This window comes from Neovison vison, chromosome 14 (assembly GCF_020171115.1).
Source record: "Neovison vison isolate M4711 chromosome 14, ASM_NN_V1, whole genome shotgun sequence".
Taxonomy (NCBI): domain Eukaryota; kingdom Metazoa; phylum Chordata; class Mammalia; order Carnivora; family Mustelidae; genus Neogale; species Neogale vison.
The window spans coordinates 23916316-23928396 of NC_058104.1; the positions used below are offsets into that span (position 1 = coordinate 23916316).

General features: G+C 52.7%; 1 protein-coding gene across 2 annotated transcripts in view; it reads right to left on the reverse strand.

The window, feature by feature from the left end:
- Positions 1 to 298: 298 nt before the first annotated feature.
- EMP2 (epithelial membrane protein 2) overlaps positions 299 to 12081 on the reverse strand; it is a 72995-nt gene continuing 61212 nt past the window's right edge. For both annotated transcript variants that reach the window (XM_044233106.1, XM_044233105.1), the window contains exons 2-5: positions 8814 to 8956; positions 6696 to 6786; positions 4426 to 4572; positions 299 to 3217 (exon numbers count right to left, since the gene is read on the reverse strand). In XM_044233106.1, the coding sequence (XP_044089041.1) occupies positions 3030 to 3217; positions 4426 to 4572; positions 6696 to 6786; positions 8814 to 8891 (504 nt within the window). In that variant the 5' untranslated portion in view covers positions 8892 to 8956 and the 3' untranslated portion in view covers positions 299 to 3029. The remainder of the gene's footprint in view (positions 3218 to 4425; positions 4573 to 6695; positions 6787 to 8813; positions 8957 to 12081) is intronic.

Here is a 12081-nt window from a genome sequence, read left to right on the forward strand (position 1 = left end):
TTTCCAGCTACGTCAGACAGATTTTAAACGAAGCCACAGCTCCTATGGCTTTTCCAGCTATGTTTAGTGTGTGTGCCTATGGCCTCAGGATCGGGGTTTTTCCACCACCAGTAAATACAGAGCATCCCAGGACTCCCATATGCACAGGCACACAACCTACAGCTGAGCGGATGTGGAATTGGGAGCGGGGTGGGGGAGAGGGGAGTGTAGGGGGCTGGGGGACATCCCCAATTCTCCTGTATTCAGGTCTGAATATACACATTCACTCAGGGCAACAAATCAGTTCTCCAAACTCATCTGAACAGAGACCCAAAGTAATTTTAATGCAAATAACAAAACAAGTTAGTCTGTCTCCATCCATAGCCCCTCCACGCGAGAATTACAGTACTTTATAAAAATGTTCTAAAAGGCGCAAACTACAGTTCCTTCAAATACGGTTGTTACGAGTAACATGTTTGGTCCTAATATTTGCTTCTTGGGTGTCTCAGCTAATTTGCTGTGTTGGGTAACTGATAACAAGCACCGAGGGAGGGCTGGTTCTGCCTACAGGTCAGAAATTCGGACAGTTTTGTCCTCCCCGCTTTCCTAGTGCAGGTCACGCCACCGGCGGGGTCGGGGGTCGCGGGGGAAAGCAGCTCTCATATTTCACAAAACCTTGGTGTCACAGATGGATGTGGCGACCAGCTAGAAAAATCCATGGGGTTGTCACAGATGCTCAAGTTTGGGGGAATGATATTCACACACTGCCTGGCGGAGTAGGCTTTCCAGACTCCTGGCTCTAAGACTTTTTGTTTGTTTCCACTGTGGCTACAAGAAAAATCTAGAAAAGCCACCCGGGTGAGAAGCCCTGGGGCACGTTGCCCCACCTTCCTCCTTGAGGCTCACGTAGCATTGTGCAAACCCCAGGGGTGTGACCGACCCTCCCTACCCACAGCAGGGGTAACGGGTTTTCCGTGGAGGCACTGGTCCTGTCTCTGTCCCTATGTCACCCTGCACAGTGTTGGGGTCCTGTCTCAGAGAGTCTGTCTGAATTCGTTTGCCCTGTGTTTTGAGAGCCTCACCCAGTGAGGCTATGTGCCTCACCCAGTGCCTGGCACATAGTAAGCACTGACTAGTCTGTTGAAAATAAACGAGCGAGTGAATGAGTGGATGGAGAGAAAACCCAATCCTGCTCTGGTGTCCGTGGTGGCCCTAAATCACTCAAACCAGACATCTTCCCAGCTCCATGGGACCCGGGCTGATGCTGATGAAGGTCAGGAGCAAAAGCACGTACGTGGCACCAGCACCGAGAGGGGGTGGGTGGGTCCCCCACACGGCCCCAGCAGCACACCCAACAACTGGGAGGCTACACACAGCGAGGTGCAGAGAGCTTCTCCACGGGCCTTTCCTGGGGTCACCTGCCTGGCCGCACACAGAAACACTGTTCCCACACTGAAGGACAAACTACCCGCCCCGCCCCGCCCCGCCGCCACCACCCTGGCACCCCACAAGATGGTCTCAGAATCGCCCGGAGCGCCCTTCACCCAGACCCTGCCGAAGCACGTTCCCTGGGGGTCAGTGTGCGCACCGAAGTGGAAAGCCACAGCCATCTGGAAGCTTCTCACTGGCTTCGTTTGCAGTCGGGACGCCGGGCCCCTCCAGATCCAGAGACGTGTCCTCTGGAGGTAACCCAGACCACACCGCCCAGTGAAGGCACTCCGCGTGGCTGGCTGGAGTGGTATTTCAGCCCATCTGAGTGCCTCTGGGATGGGCAGGGACAGAGCAGTCTGCCCCCTACCCATGAGCTTCGCTTTTGAACCCCTGGTTGTGTTCTCTGCCGCCTTCCTCACTGTGCGATTACTTTTCGTAAGTTTCCAGCTGCCCTCTCCACGGGACGGCGAGCCCCAGAAGAGCCTACCCACATGGCATCCCCGGTGCTGGGCAGGCACCAAGCCCTCCGCAATCTACGCTGTTGAAGGAACGGTGGGTGGGTCCACTGAGGCCAGCAAGCCTTAGAAGGCAGGGCAGGAGGAGGAGGGCGGGGCCTTCCTACTGAGAGGAGGAGGGAGGCAGCAGCACCCCTAGGCTGTCTGGCTGGCTGTGGGGGTGTGGGGCGGGGCTGCTGTTGGGAAGGCCCACCTGTGAGCAGCTGCGGGACAGATGGGGAAGGCCGGGTGATGGAGGCCAGCAGAGGCCGGCATTCACCATCTGGACACAACAAGATCTTTAACATTTATGAGGCGGCTCTGCTCTCCTGGCCCCAGGGCCGTGGTCCTCAGCTTCAAGGAGCTTTGCGTCCCCAAGGAGCTTGTTAGAAATGCAGGTGCCCAGGCCCCATCCCTGAAGCCTCTAGGGAGGGCCCCTGTTACTACTGTTTGCTGGGGATCACGCTGAGATTCTTTGCCTTAGGAAGGTGAGCCTAAATCCAACCCCAAGTTAATGATTGCCTCCCCTAAGGCAAGCCGGTAACAGTGTCACCAAAGGTGGGTGGTACTTTCTTGACCCAGCCCAGCACAGGAGGCTTTGGTCTGGATATAGACACAACACAGGGGTGACACCTGTTTCTCACATGGAACTTGGCTAAAGATCTGAGCAGGCTTCACCCCTCACCCCACCTCCAATCCTAACACAGACAGAAGGGGGAGGGGAGGCTGAGCTGGGGGTGGAGGGGCCCAGCGCAGCTCACACCTAGGGAAGGATGTCCCCCTGAGACCTGGAGTTCTTGGTCTCTTGTCACATCACATCACATCCCCAGGGTTAAGAAACTTCCTGCTGAATGTTTTTGGACTTGAGCATTGCTGGATTGGGGGCTTGGTCTCGTTGAGACTTTCAGATGGGCAGGAATTCCGCATCCCAGCCTTCATCGTCTATTCTCTGATCTCAAGAATGCAAAATTCTTCTCTCTCTCTCTCTTTTTTTTTTCTTTTTGGCTTTTAAAGGAAACAATATGTTTGCTAGAAAAACCGCACACAAAAAATTGATTATATACAAAACGGTTATCTGAACGTAGATTTTTGTACTGCAGCAAAAGCGACCTCGATCCTGGGCTTCTATTTGCGTTTCCTCAGGATCAGGTACATGAGGCCACTGATGAAGGTGAAGGCGAAGGCCACCCACGCCAGGATGAAGGAGTAGCCATAGCTGCCTTCCTGAACTTGTTGGTAGAAATCGGAGTTGCTCTTGTGAAGGTCTTCACGCCGGTCTGTGTATATGGAAGCCGCAATCATGACACAAAGGCCTGCCGAGAGCAAGCAAATAAATCAGACACTGACCACGTCACAGCATGGGCCATAGACCCGAGGGGACCATGGCCAGAGAGGAAGCACACTTGAGCTCTGACTATTGGCGGGTGTTTATATTAGTCCAGGGGAAAGAGCACGCTGCTATTTCATCGCAGGGCATGGCTGCCCACTCTGTATGGCTTCACTTCCCGCTTGCTGCTACGTGAGCCCGATTTTGCCTGGGCAGCTGGAAACCCAGCCCATAACTGGCCTAAGGCCACGGGTTAGCCAGACAGAAAATAGTTCAGGGTCTGTGCGCCACGTACAACCCCTGTTCCAACTACTCAGCTCAGCCATGGTTGCGGTGGCTGCGTGGACATAGCTGCAGGCGGTATGCAAATGAGTGGGCGGGGCTACGATCCAGTAAAATGTTACAAGACCAGGCAGTGAACCAGATTTGGCCTGCGCACCATACTCTGCCAACTGTCCCCCACCCTCAGGCAATCCTGTTCCTGTTTATTTCTAATGTGTTCCAGTTCTGGCCACAGAGACATACTTCAGTGAAAAATACTACTCCCTGGAAAGAGAGAGGGAGGATAAAGCACTTTTTTTTTTTTTGGTTGCCGTGCTTTCTCTTGTTAACTGCTTCAGATACTGTTAGGTCAGGAGGAATGTTTGGAGCTACAGCAGCCTTTTGGGGGCCATGAGGAGGTCATCGCTGACACTCTGAGGATGAAAGCATCAAAGGATCAAGTGGAGGTTCTTGCTGCTGCTGCTGGGCTGTCAGACCCACCTTCCACCTTCATGCTTCTTGTTGTTTCAGAAAAGCAACAGTCTTTGGGGCTAAGGTCATTGTTAGTTGGATTTTCCTCTTACTTGAAGTCAAAAGCATCCTGAGTGAATCACCAACGGACGTTAGTGGCAGGATGAGGTCAAGTACCCTGATCTTCCCTGGGGAACCTGTGCCTCTTCCCTCCGTACCAAGATAGCCCATTCTTGATGGCAGCTCCTGCTTACCCTGCAGATCTTGGCTGAGGCCTCCTGTCTCCGGCATGGCTGCTCTGACCCTCTGTCTAAATCCCGACTCTGAGGTATAAAATGTTAGGCCACAGCATGGCGGCCGGCTTCTCCTTTCCAAAGCCTCACCCGCTGCACGGCTCCTGGCTCCTGCTCACGGTGGCCGGGAAGGGAATGCTTATTCCAGGAAGCCCGTTGCTGTACTTACATGACATGAGCTGGATGATGGAGGTCAGCACGAACCTCTCTCCCTGCTTGAGGCGGAAGAGTTGGAGCACAAAAATGAGGAAGGCGATGCAGCAGAGAATGGTGGACAGGATCATGGTGGCCTGGACCGCCTGCATCGTGGGGTAATCTGTGGGGAGAGGGCAAGACAGCGGGACTGAGGACCGCAGACCCCTGGGCCCCTCCGGTGGGCAGAGTGATGGGACAGCTCCAGAGTCGGGGATGATGGGAGGCAGAAGTACGTTTGCACAGTATGAGCACCAGAACAACCAAGGGGTCGTCCCAATGTCCCCTCCCCCAGTGTCCATCTGTGCACTGGACCAGAGATCCCCAACGTCTTTTTTTGGTAAAGGGAGTGAGAACCACCTGCTCTGTCATTCTTCTCAGCACATGGTTGGGGATTTTTGATTTTAAAATTTTTTTTAAAGTACAAACCCTCGGGTTCCAACCTGGCAAACTCTGGTTTGGGAAGTCAGGATGGACGGGTCAGGATTAGGGGTCTCCAGAGGGACTCTGGGGAATCTGGGGCTCACAGGGTTGAGTGACCTTCAGAAGTGCTCTGGGAACTACCTAATACACCCTGAAAAGAAGAGAGTTACCCTTGTGACCACTACTTAGGAAAAAGAGAAAAGGAGGAGCTCCCTTTTAGAGAGCAGGGGTCTGCAGAGGGAAGTCTCAGCAGAGAAAGGAGCTGGTGTCGGATGGAGGCCATGGCACTCGGGGAGGACACAGTGGAAGCCCCACACTGCGGGTGTAGAGAAAGGGTCAAGGACACAGACTGGAACCACCTGCATGGTTCTCAGTTTCCTCCTCCAGAAGACAGGGATGATAACAGCTCCCCCCACCTCAGGCAGGGGAAGTGGAAGGAATTCATCCATGCAAGGATTTTAGGGGGTGCTGCCAAGAGGGGAGTCCCGGGTCAGGGCTGAAGGTTATCACCAGGACGCAGCTAAGAGAGGTGAGGGGACAGTGGCTGAAGTTGCCCAGGAAAACCTAAGAACGAGCCTTCTCCTTTTTTCCCACTTTTGTCTGAAATTGACAGGAGGGAAGCGTGATTCCTAAATCCTTCAAGAAATGCTTGGAGCAACGGGTGCTGGTTCATCCTGGCCACATGTGGGGATCACCCACAGGACCCCCAGGCCCTTGGCCCATTCCTTATGCTGAGGAAAGAAGCTTGACCACCTCCCGCCGACACACACACACACCCCGTATGACTCTGTCTACACAAAGTCCAAGAACAGACAGAAGGAGACTAGGGTGACAGAAGTCAGAAGTAGTTGCCCTCAGGACAGGGCCTGTGGGAAACCAGTGGAAATGGGCCCAGGGGAACTTTCTAAGGTAGCAGGAAAATTCTCTATCTTGCTTTGGATGGTTGTTATGTGGGCATATATGTAATTGTCCAAACTCTATGAGCTGAGACCTTAAGAAGTACATTTCTTATTTGTAAATTAGAATGCTGTATGAAAAAATACAAATCCAGCACACTACACAGAGAGGATGTAGGTCAGAATCTCCGGTGTTGGAACCAGGCACAGGGGCGAGGTGGGTAAGGTTCCCCCAGGCAAGTCCAACATGGGCCCAAGGCTGTGACCCTCTGGCTAAGAGTGGTGTTTCCCAAATTGGCCCAATCTCAGAAATCACCTGGAGGCTTGTTAAAAATACAGATTCAAAAAAAAAAAAAAACCAGACTCCTAGATCCCTCTCCCTGAGATGAGGGCACAGTGGTTCCAGGGCGGCCACCAGGAATCAGTATTTGGAATCCCCCACGGGCAGTCCAAATACAGCCGCTGCAGATCGCAGATCATTTCCATCTCCTTAAAATGCGGATATTGAAATCCTATCCCCCTGACGGGGTGGCCCCGGGACATGGAGCCTCTAGGGGGAAAATCAGGTTGTGAGGGCGGAGGACCGGTTGGGCTCTCTACCCTCTACCCTGTGAGGCCACAAGGAGAGGGCGGCCGCGCACCAATAAGAGAGGCCTCACCGGACGCGGGATCTACCGGCACCTCGAGAGACACAGAAGCTCTCCTGGGTCCAGGAACAGGGAAGGGAAGGGTGCCCCCAACTCCGCTGGGCCCAGCACGCCCCCAGCCTCTGGGTTCTGCACACCCCTCCTGTCTCCAGCTTGCACGGAGCCCTCGGCCAGACCCCTCTGGGGGACCCAAGAATGCAAGGAAGGGTGTGAAAGCAGCGAACAGGGGTTCACTATTCACAGGGAACAGCTAAGGTGCGCTGCACCGGCTCACCACTCACCCTGATAGGTCGCATCGATTTCTGTACAATTCGTGTTGTTGACACACACTCTCCAGACGTCTGCAAAAAACTCTTCTCCTACCCACCAGGCCTGTAAACACGGAAACACAGTACAGGCTGTTCATTAACCAAGAAGACGCTCTTGCTACTCGGCTTCGAGGCACAGTGGCCGGTCAGTACTCGGGACCCGCACTTCTGTGTCTGCCCTGTGCATGCAAGTCACCGGGAGACGGTTAAAATGCAGATTCTGACTGAGAGCTCTGGGGTGGGGCCTGGGATTTTGCATTTCCGACAGGCTCCCCTGTGTGTGGGGTGGCTGAAAAGTAAGACACGGGCCGGGGACCGGGCCCTCCCAGGGCACAGGGGCACAGACAAAGCTCAGGGGTCACAGGCATGCACCGCGGTTAATCCAAAGAATTACAGGGGTGAAGTCTCGGGGGCAGGTGGTCAGAGAGGCTAAAATCTAGGAGCAAGGCCTAGTACAGAAGGAATGATCAAACAAAACCCTCCTCTTTCTGTCCAAGTGTCTGCTTCTTCTTTGTGCTTCTGCGGCTCCCTGCCCAGTGGGCCCTCTGTACACCGTCCACCCACCCAAACACGGGAATCTCCCTCTCCCATCCTCCCGTCCACCGACCGTCGCTGAACTCCCACCGTATGCCGGCTACATGTCAAGTGTAATTCCCAACTCCTAACGACACCCATTGACTCCCTCAGAGGCAAAAACAAGGCTTGTATCTTCTCAGGAGTGCACAGCAGCACAGACACCCAAGGGCACCCGAAGGATTAACGGGGGCCTGGGCTGATGCTTTTTGGCCCCTGAGGTCTGTCCGTCCCTTTCGCCGTGTCTAGGACCCTTTCAGGATCCCACAGGGGTAGAGAGGCAAGGGACACTGAAAGGAGGCTCGGGAAGAACATTCACGGTAGTGAATTTATGTCGCAGACCGTGGGGTCCTCTGGGTAATGGCAGGCCCAGTGCCTCAAGCCACAGTATCAGTGTGAGAGCTCTGCCCTGGACACTCACTTCCAGAACCTTCAGGAACTGAAACTGATCACTGCGTTTACCTGCCTGATGAGATCGAGGGTGGGGAGCGGTTCGAATCCCAGCTCTGCCGCTTACGGCCGCCTGCACTCCACAGGGCTCACTCCCTACAGGGCAGGTGTTGTGATGGTCTGTTTGTTATGTGATGATAAATTAACAGGGGTCCCAGACGTAAGCAGAGCTGGTGGCCACTCGTGAGGTGCATCTGGGGGCTCTGGGAGCTGTGTTTCTGACTCTAAATGCCCCTGAGGCTGAACTGATCGGGACTGAAGCCGGGCTTTTGGATCAAGTGTGGGCCACTGAGGACCTTGGTACAAAGCTTCATTTCCTGCTGGGACAGACAGTAATCTATACCAATAGATCATTTATCAAATGCATCCTTGCCATATGGCTGGAAGCTCAGTACTTAAGTAAAAAGTTCCATTTTTCAGGGGAGCCTGGGTCATCAGGAAAGTTCCAAGCATGAGCTTTGCTAGGGAGGGAATAGCTCGGTGGCTCTCAATTGGGTTCCTGATTTGCAAGGGCAGGAGGGGCAGAGATCACCTGGCATGGGTCACCTAGGGGATCCAGGGCAGCAGTCCTCCACTGAGGGTGGTTTTGTTCCCCCTCAGGACATCTGGCCATGTCCAAAGGCATTTTCGGCTGTCACAAATAGGGGTGGGAGTGCTTGCCATCCAGTGAGCAGGGACCAAAGATGCTGCTAAGCATCCTACAGTTCACAGGATGGCCCCAGAGCAAAGAATGATCCAGCCCCAAATGGCTGAGGTTGAAAAATTTATCTAGAGGAGGGTTTAATCCAAGCAGCATCCTCAAAGAGCTCCCCACACCCCAGCCACCACGCCAGGCTCTGGGGCGGGGCGGGCATCAGGGATGAGAGAAGCCAGGTCCCTGCACACCCACACTTGATCATGAGATGCTCCCAACCTCCACACGGAGGCCGATTCTTTGTTCCTGAGCAGAGATGTCGCCGTAGGGAGGACAACCCCATATCCTAATCAACTAGGGGAAGTTCTCCATCCTGCTTCTATGGACTGCAGGATCCAGGGGTTGTGGGATGACCGGAAGGAAAAGGAACTCACATTGTCGATGGTGGCGACGAACAGCAGTGCAGCAGAGGTGATGTGGAAGATGATGATGAAAGCCAGAAGCACCAACATTTTCACCGGGCGCGGTGGGGCGAGGAGTCACGCTTCGAGCCCAGAGAGACAGAGAGGGAGAGACGCTAAAGGGGGTGCAAAAGGGAAATATATTCGTCAATGACAGAAAAGCATTAAATGAAAAACAGGCAATTTTTAGTGGGGTTTTAGAAAATCAAAAAACAGTGAGAAATCTGTTTGGGAGCAGCCTATGATGACATTTAAGAATGATGCAGGTGTGAGGTATCTGGGTGACTCAGTCTGTTAAGCATCTGACCCACTCTTGATTTCGGCCCAGGTGGTTATCTCAAGGTTATGAGACCCAGCGCCATGTAGGGCTCCTCACTCAGGAGGGAGTCAGCTTGGGAGTCTCTCAATACCTTTCCCCACCCTCAAACTCACTCTCGCTCTCTCAATAAATAAAATCTTAAAAAAAAAGAAAAAGGCGAAAACCACTCTTCTCATCATTCCTCATCTGGAGAGGATTTACTGCACAAAATCTGGCAGGAGGAGCTGCTCCTGGTTGCATCTAGATGCCAAATAGTCCTCGCGGTGGAGGACAGGTGAGGACCAATTCGAATCTCGAATTCAGAAAAGCATCGCACCACTTTCATAGCTCCGTGCTCCGTAAAGGCGCCAGGGCAGGAAGGAGCGACCCTGTGCCTCCGAAAAGGACTGCATTTCCCAGCTTCCCCTGCGGAGAGGGTGGAGCCTTGTGACTAACTCTGGCCAATGGGCTGCAAGCAAGGCAGGCAGATGTCGTTTCCAGGCTGAAGAGCAGGTGTGAGTTCTCCCACATCCCACCCCTATAACGTCGTTAGCATGGTGCAGCCCCAATTCCTCGAAGTCTCCCACTTTGGACAGATAGAGTGATGGACAAATAATTCCTCTGGATGTTAAACCACTGAGATTTGGGGGTATTTCTTTCTTTCTTTCTTTCTTTCTTTTTTTTTTTTACTATGGCTAGACAGTCTCAATAATATGCAATAGGAAGTGACTGCAAAGTGAGATTGGAAATCTGGCTAAAAAACTGGGGTTGTAGCTGGTTTTTAGAAGTGATGCTGGAGAGCTCTTCAAAGGGTGCCAAAGGCATTCATCCATGAGGGCTTGTCCCATGTAGGACCATGCTTATTCTCACTCGTGGAACTCATTATTATTCCTTCATGGGGATGGACTCTTGTGGGCTCACACAGAGTGACTCCATAAAACCCAGGACTCCCTAACACCCGACCAGGAGCCTTGGCTGCAGAGCTCAGCCTGGGCGGTCCCAGCTGTGATTCTGCACGTCATCAATTAGAAGACCCCAACGAACCAGCTCAGAGAGATTTTTCCAGTTCTTCTTAAAAGGACAAATACTCTTTTATTGATGCCTGCATCATTCTTTTAAAAAAAAAATTTTTTTTTTATTAGAGAGAATGAGTGGGGGAGGGGCAGAAAGAGAGGGAGAGGCAAACTCCCTGCTGAGTGTGGAGCCAACATGGGGACTCAATCCCAGGACCCTGAGATCATGACCTGAGCTGACAGCAGATGCTTAACCAACTGAGCCACCCAGATACCTCACACCTGCATCATTTTTAAATGTCATCATAGGCTGCTCCCAAACAGATTTCTGACCTTTGTCAAAAAGACAGCCTCATCGGGAAGGGCTATAAACGCCAGGGTGATAACAGATCTCATATGTTATCCACTTCAGATGACATAAAAGCATATGGACACATAACCAAAACTTTCCAGAAGAGGGGGGAAAGGCTGTAACTCAGTTTTCTCCAAAGTGTGGAACTCAGATGCTATAGGGCATGATTTTTGGTTGGAACATTGGTTAATACGGCATTAAATAACACTGAACCAAAGAGTGAGAAAGTCCTCTTCTAATCCTTCTGAGTCCACCGAAGAAAAAGACCCAGTTTGGTGCTAACCTATCTCAAACACCTGCCATTTAAAAAAGAAGAAAAAAAGAGAAGGAGAGAGAAGGAAAGAGGAAGGAAGGAAGGAAAAGAAAAAGCAGAACTTTAGGTAGGTCAGTGTAGCTAGAATTTAACAATGTCGTTTAGATTTTAATACGTTCATTTTTAAGGTTCTTTTTATAAGAAGTAAAGCTATTTATAGACAAATTTGAAATTTTGAAAGTGAGTCATTTGAGAAAAATATTACGTAAATGAATGGTGGCCTTTAACGTTAACAAAAATCCTGAGGCTGGTTCTCAAACGCCTAATTCTGGGAGGCACTGCTTTAACACCTGGAATTCCAGACATTAGCAAGGAGCTCCTGTCGAGAAAAGAGTTAAGTTTTTACAAGAGGTCTTGAGCCCAGTGCAAGAGAAAGATCGAGGGGGGCATACAAGGGTGGCTACAGATTGGTTTGACCTGGTAGATGTCCAGGAAAATGAGGACATAGAGAAGCAAATGTCAACAACTTAGTGCTCCCCCACGATGACGTCTGGACCTCCTGTAAACACAAAATGGGGGTAAAAAGATAGAACTTCTGCACCTAGGACATTGCTCGTGACCTCATCAGGGGCTTTGGAGGATATCGTTCATAAGTAGAAGAGATCCCCCAAACCTTTAAGAGGGACTCTTTGCTGCTGCGTCTTTACACCAGGTGTCTCTTTAGCTACTACCCTGGAGGCCACTGTCCCACTTCCCTTCCTCCAGGGAACCAGTCTGCAGGTTTGCCGTGCGTCCCCCCAGGAACAGGGGCTGGGTGGGAACACTTACTCCCCACTCTTCCGGTTTCCGTGTGGAGGGAACAGCACCAGAGTAGCACTTCTGGCCTCATGCCCCGCCCTTCGCTCCTGATTGGAGGGGGCCCCACTGTCCCTTTCTGGATTGGTGGAGCTCGGGGGTTAAGGGCGCGCAGCCGGCTGTGCTCTCCCTCACACCTCCTCCCTCGCTGAGGGTAGCCGGAGCGTTTGCTCGCGCAGAGCCCCGCGTCTCCCTTTCTTGGGGCGGGGTGTCCCCCTGGGCTGATGGGGGGTAGGGGGTGCAGCCGAGAGCCCGTGCTCCAGCCCCGCTTCTCCCCGCACCGGTACCCTCCAGCATGACTCCCTTTCAGCCGCTGCACCGCCTCGCCGGAATGGCCACCTGCCTGTGAGGCCGAAGCCGCGGTCGAGGGCTCGCCGGTTCCCACGGATGGCCCCTGCGGTCCGCTCCGAACATTCTTCGCCTTCAAGCCGCACTGCCAGTGGACATCCTTACGTTTCTTTTTCTTTCTT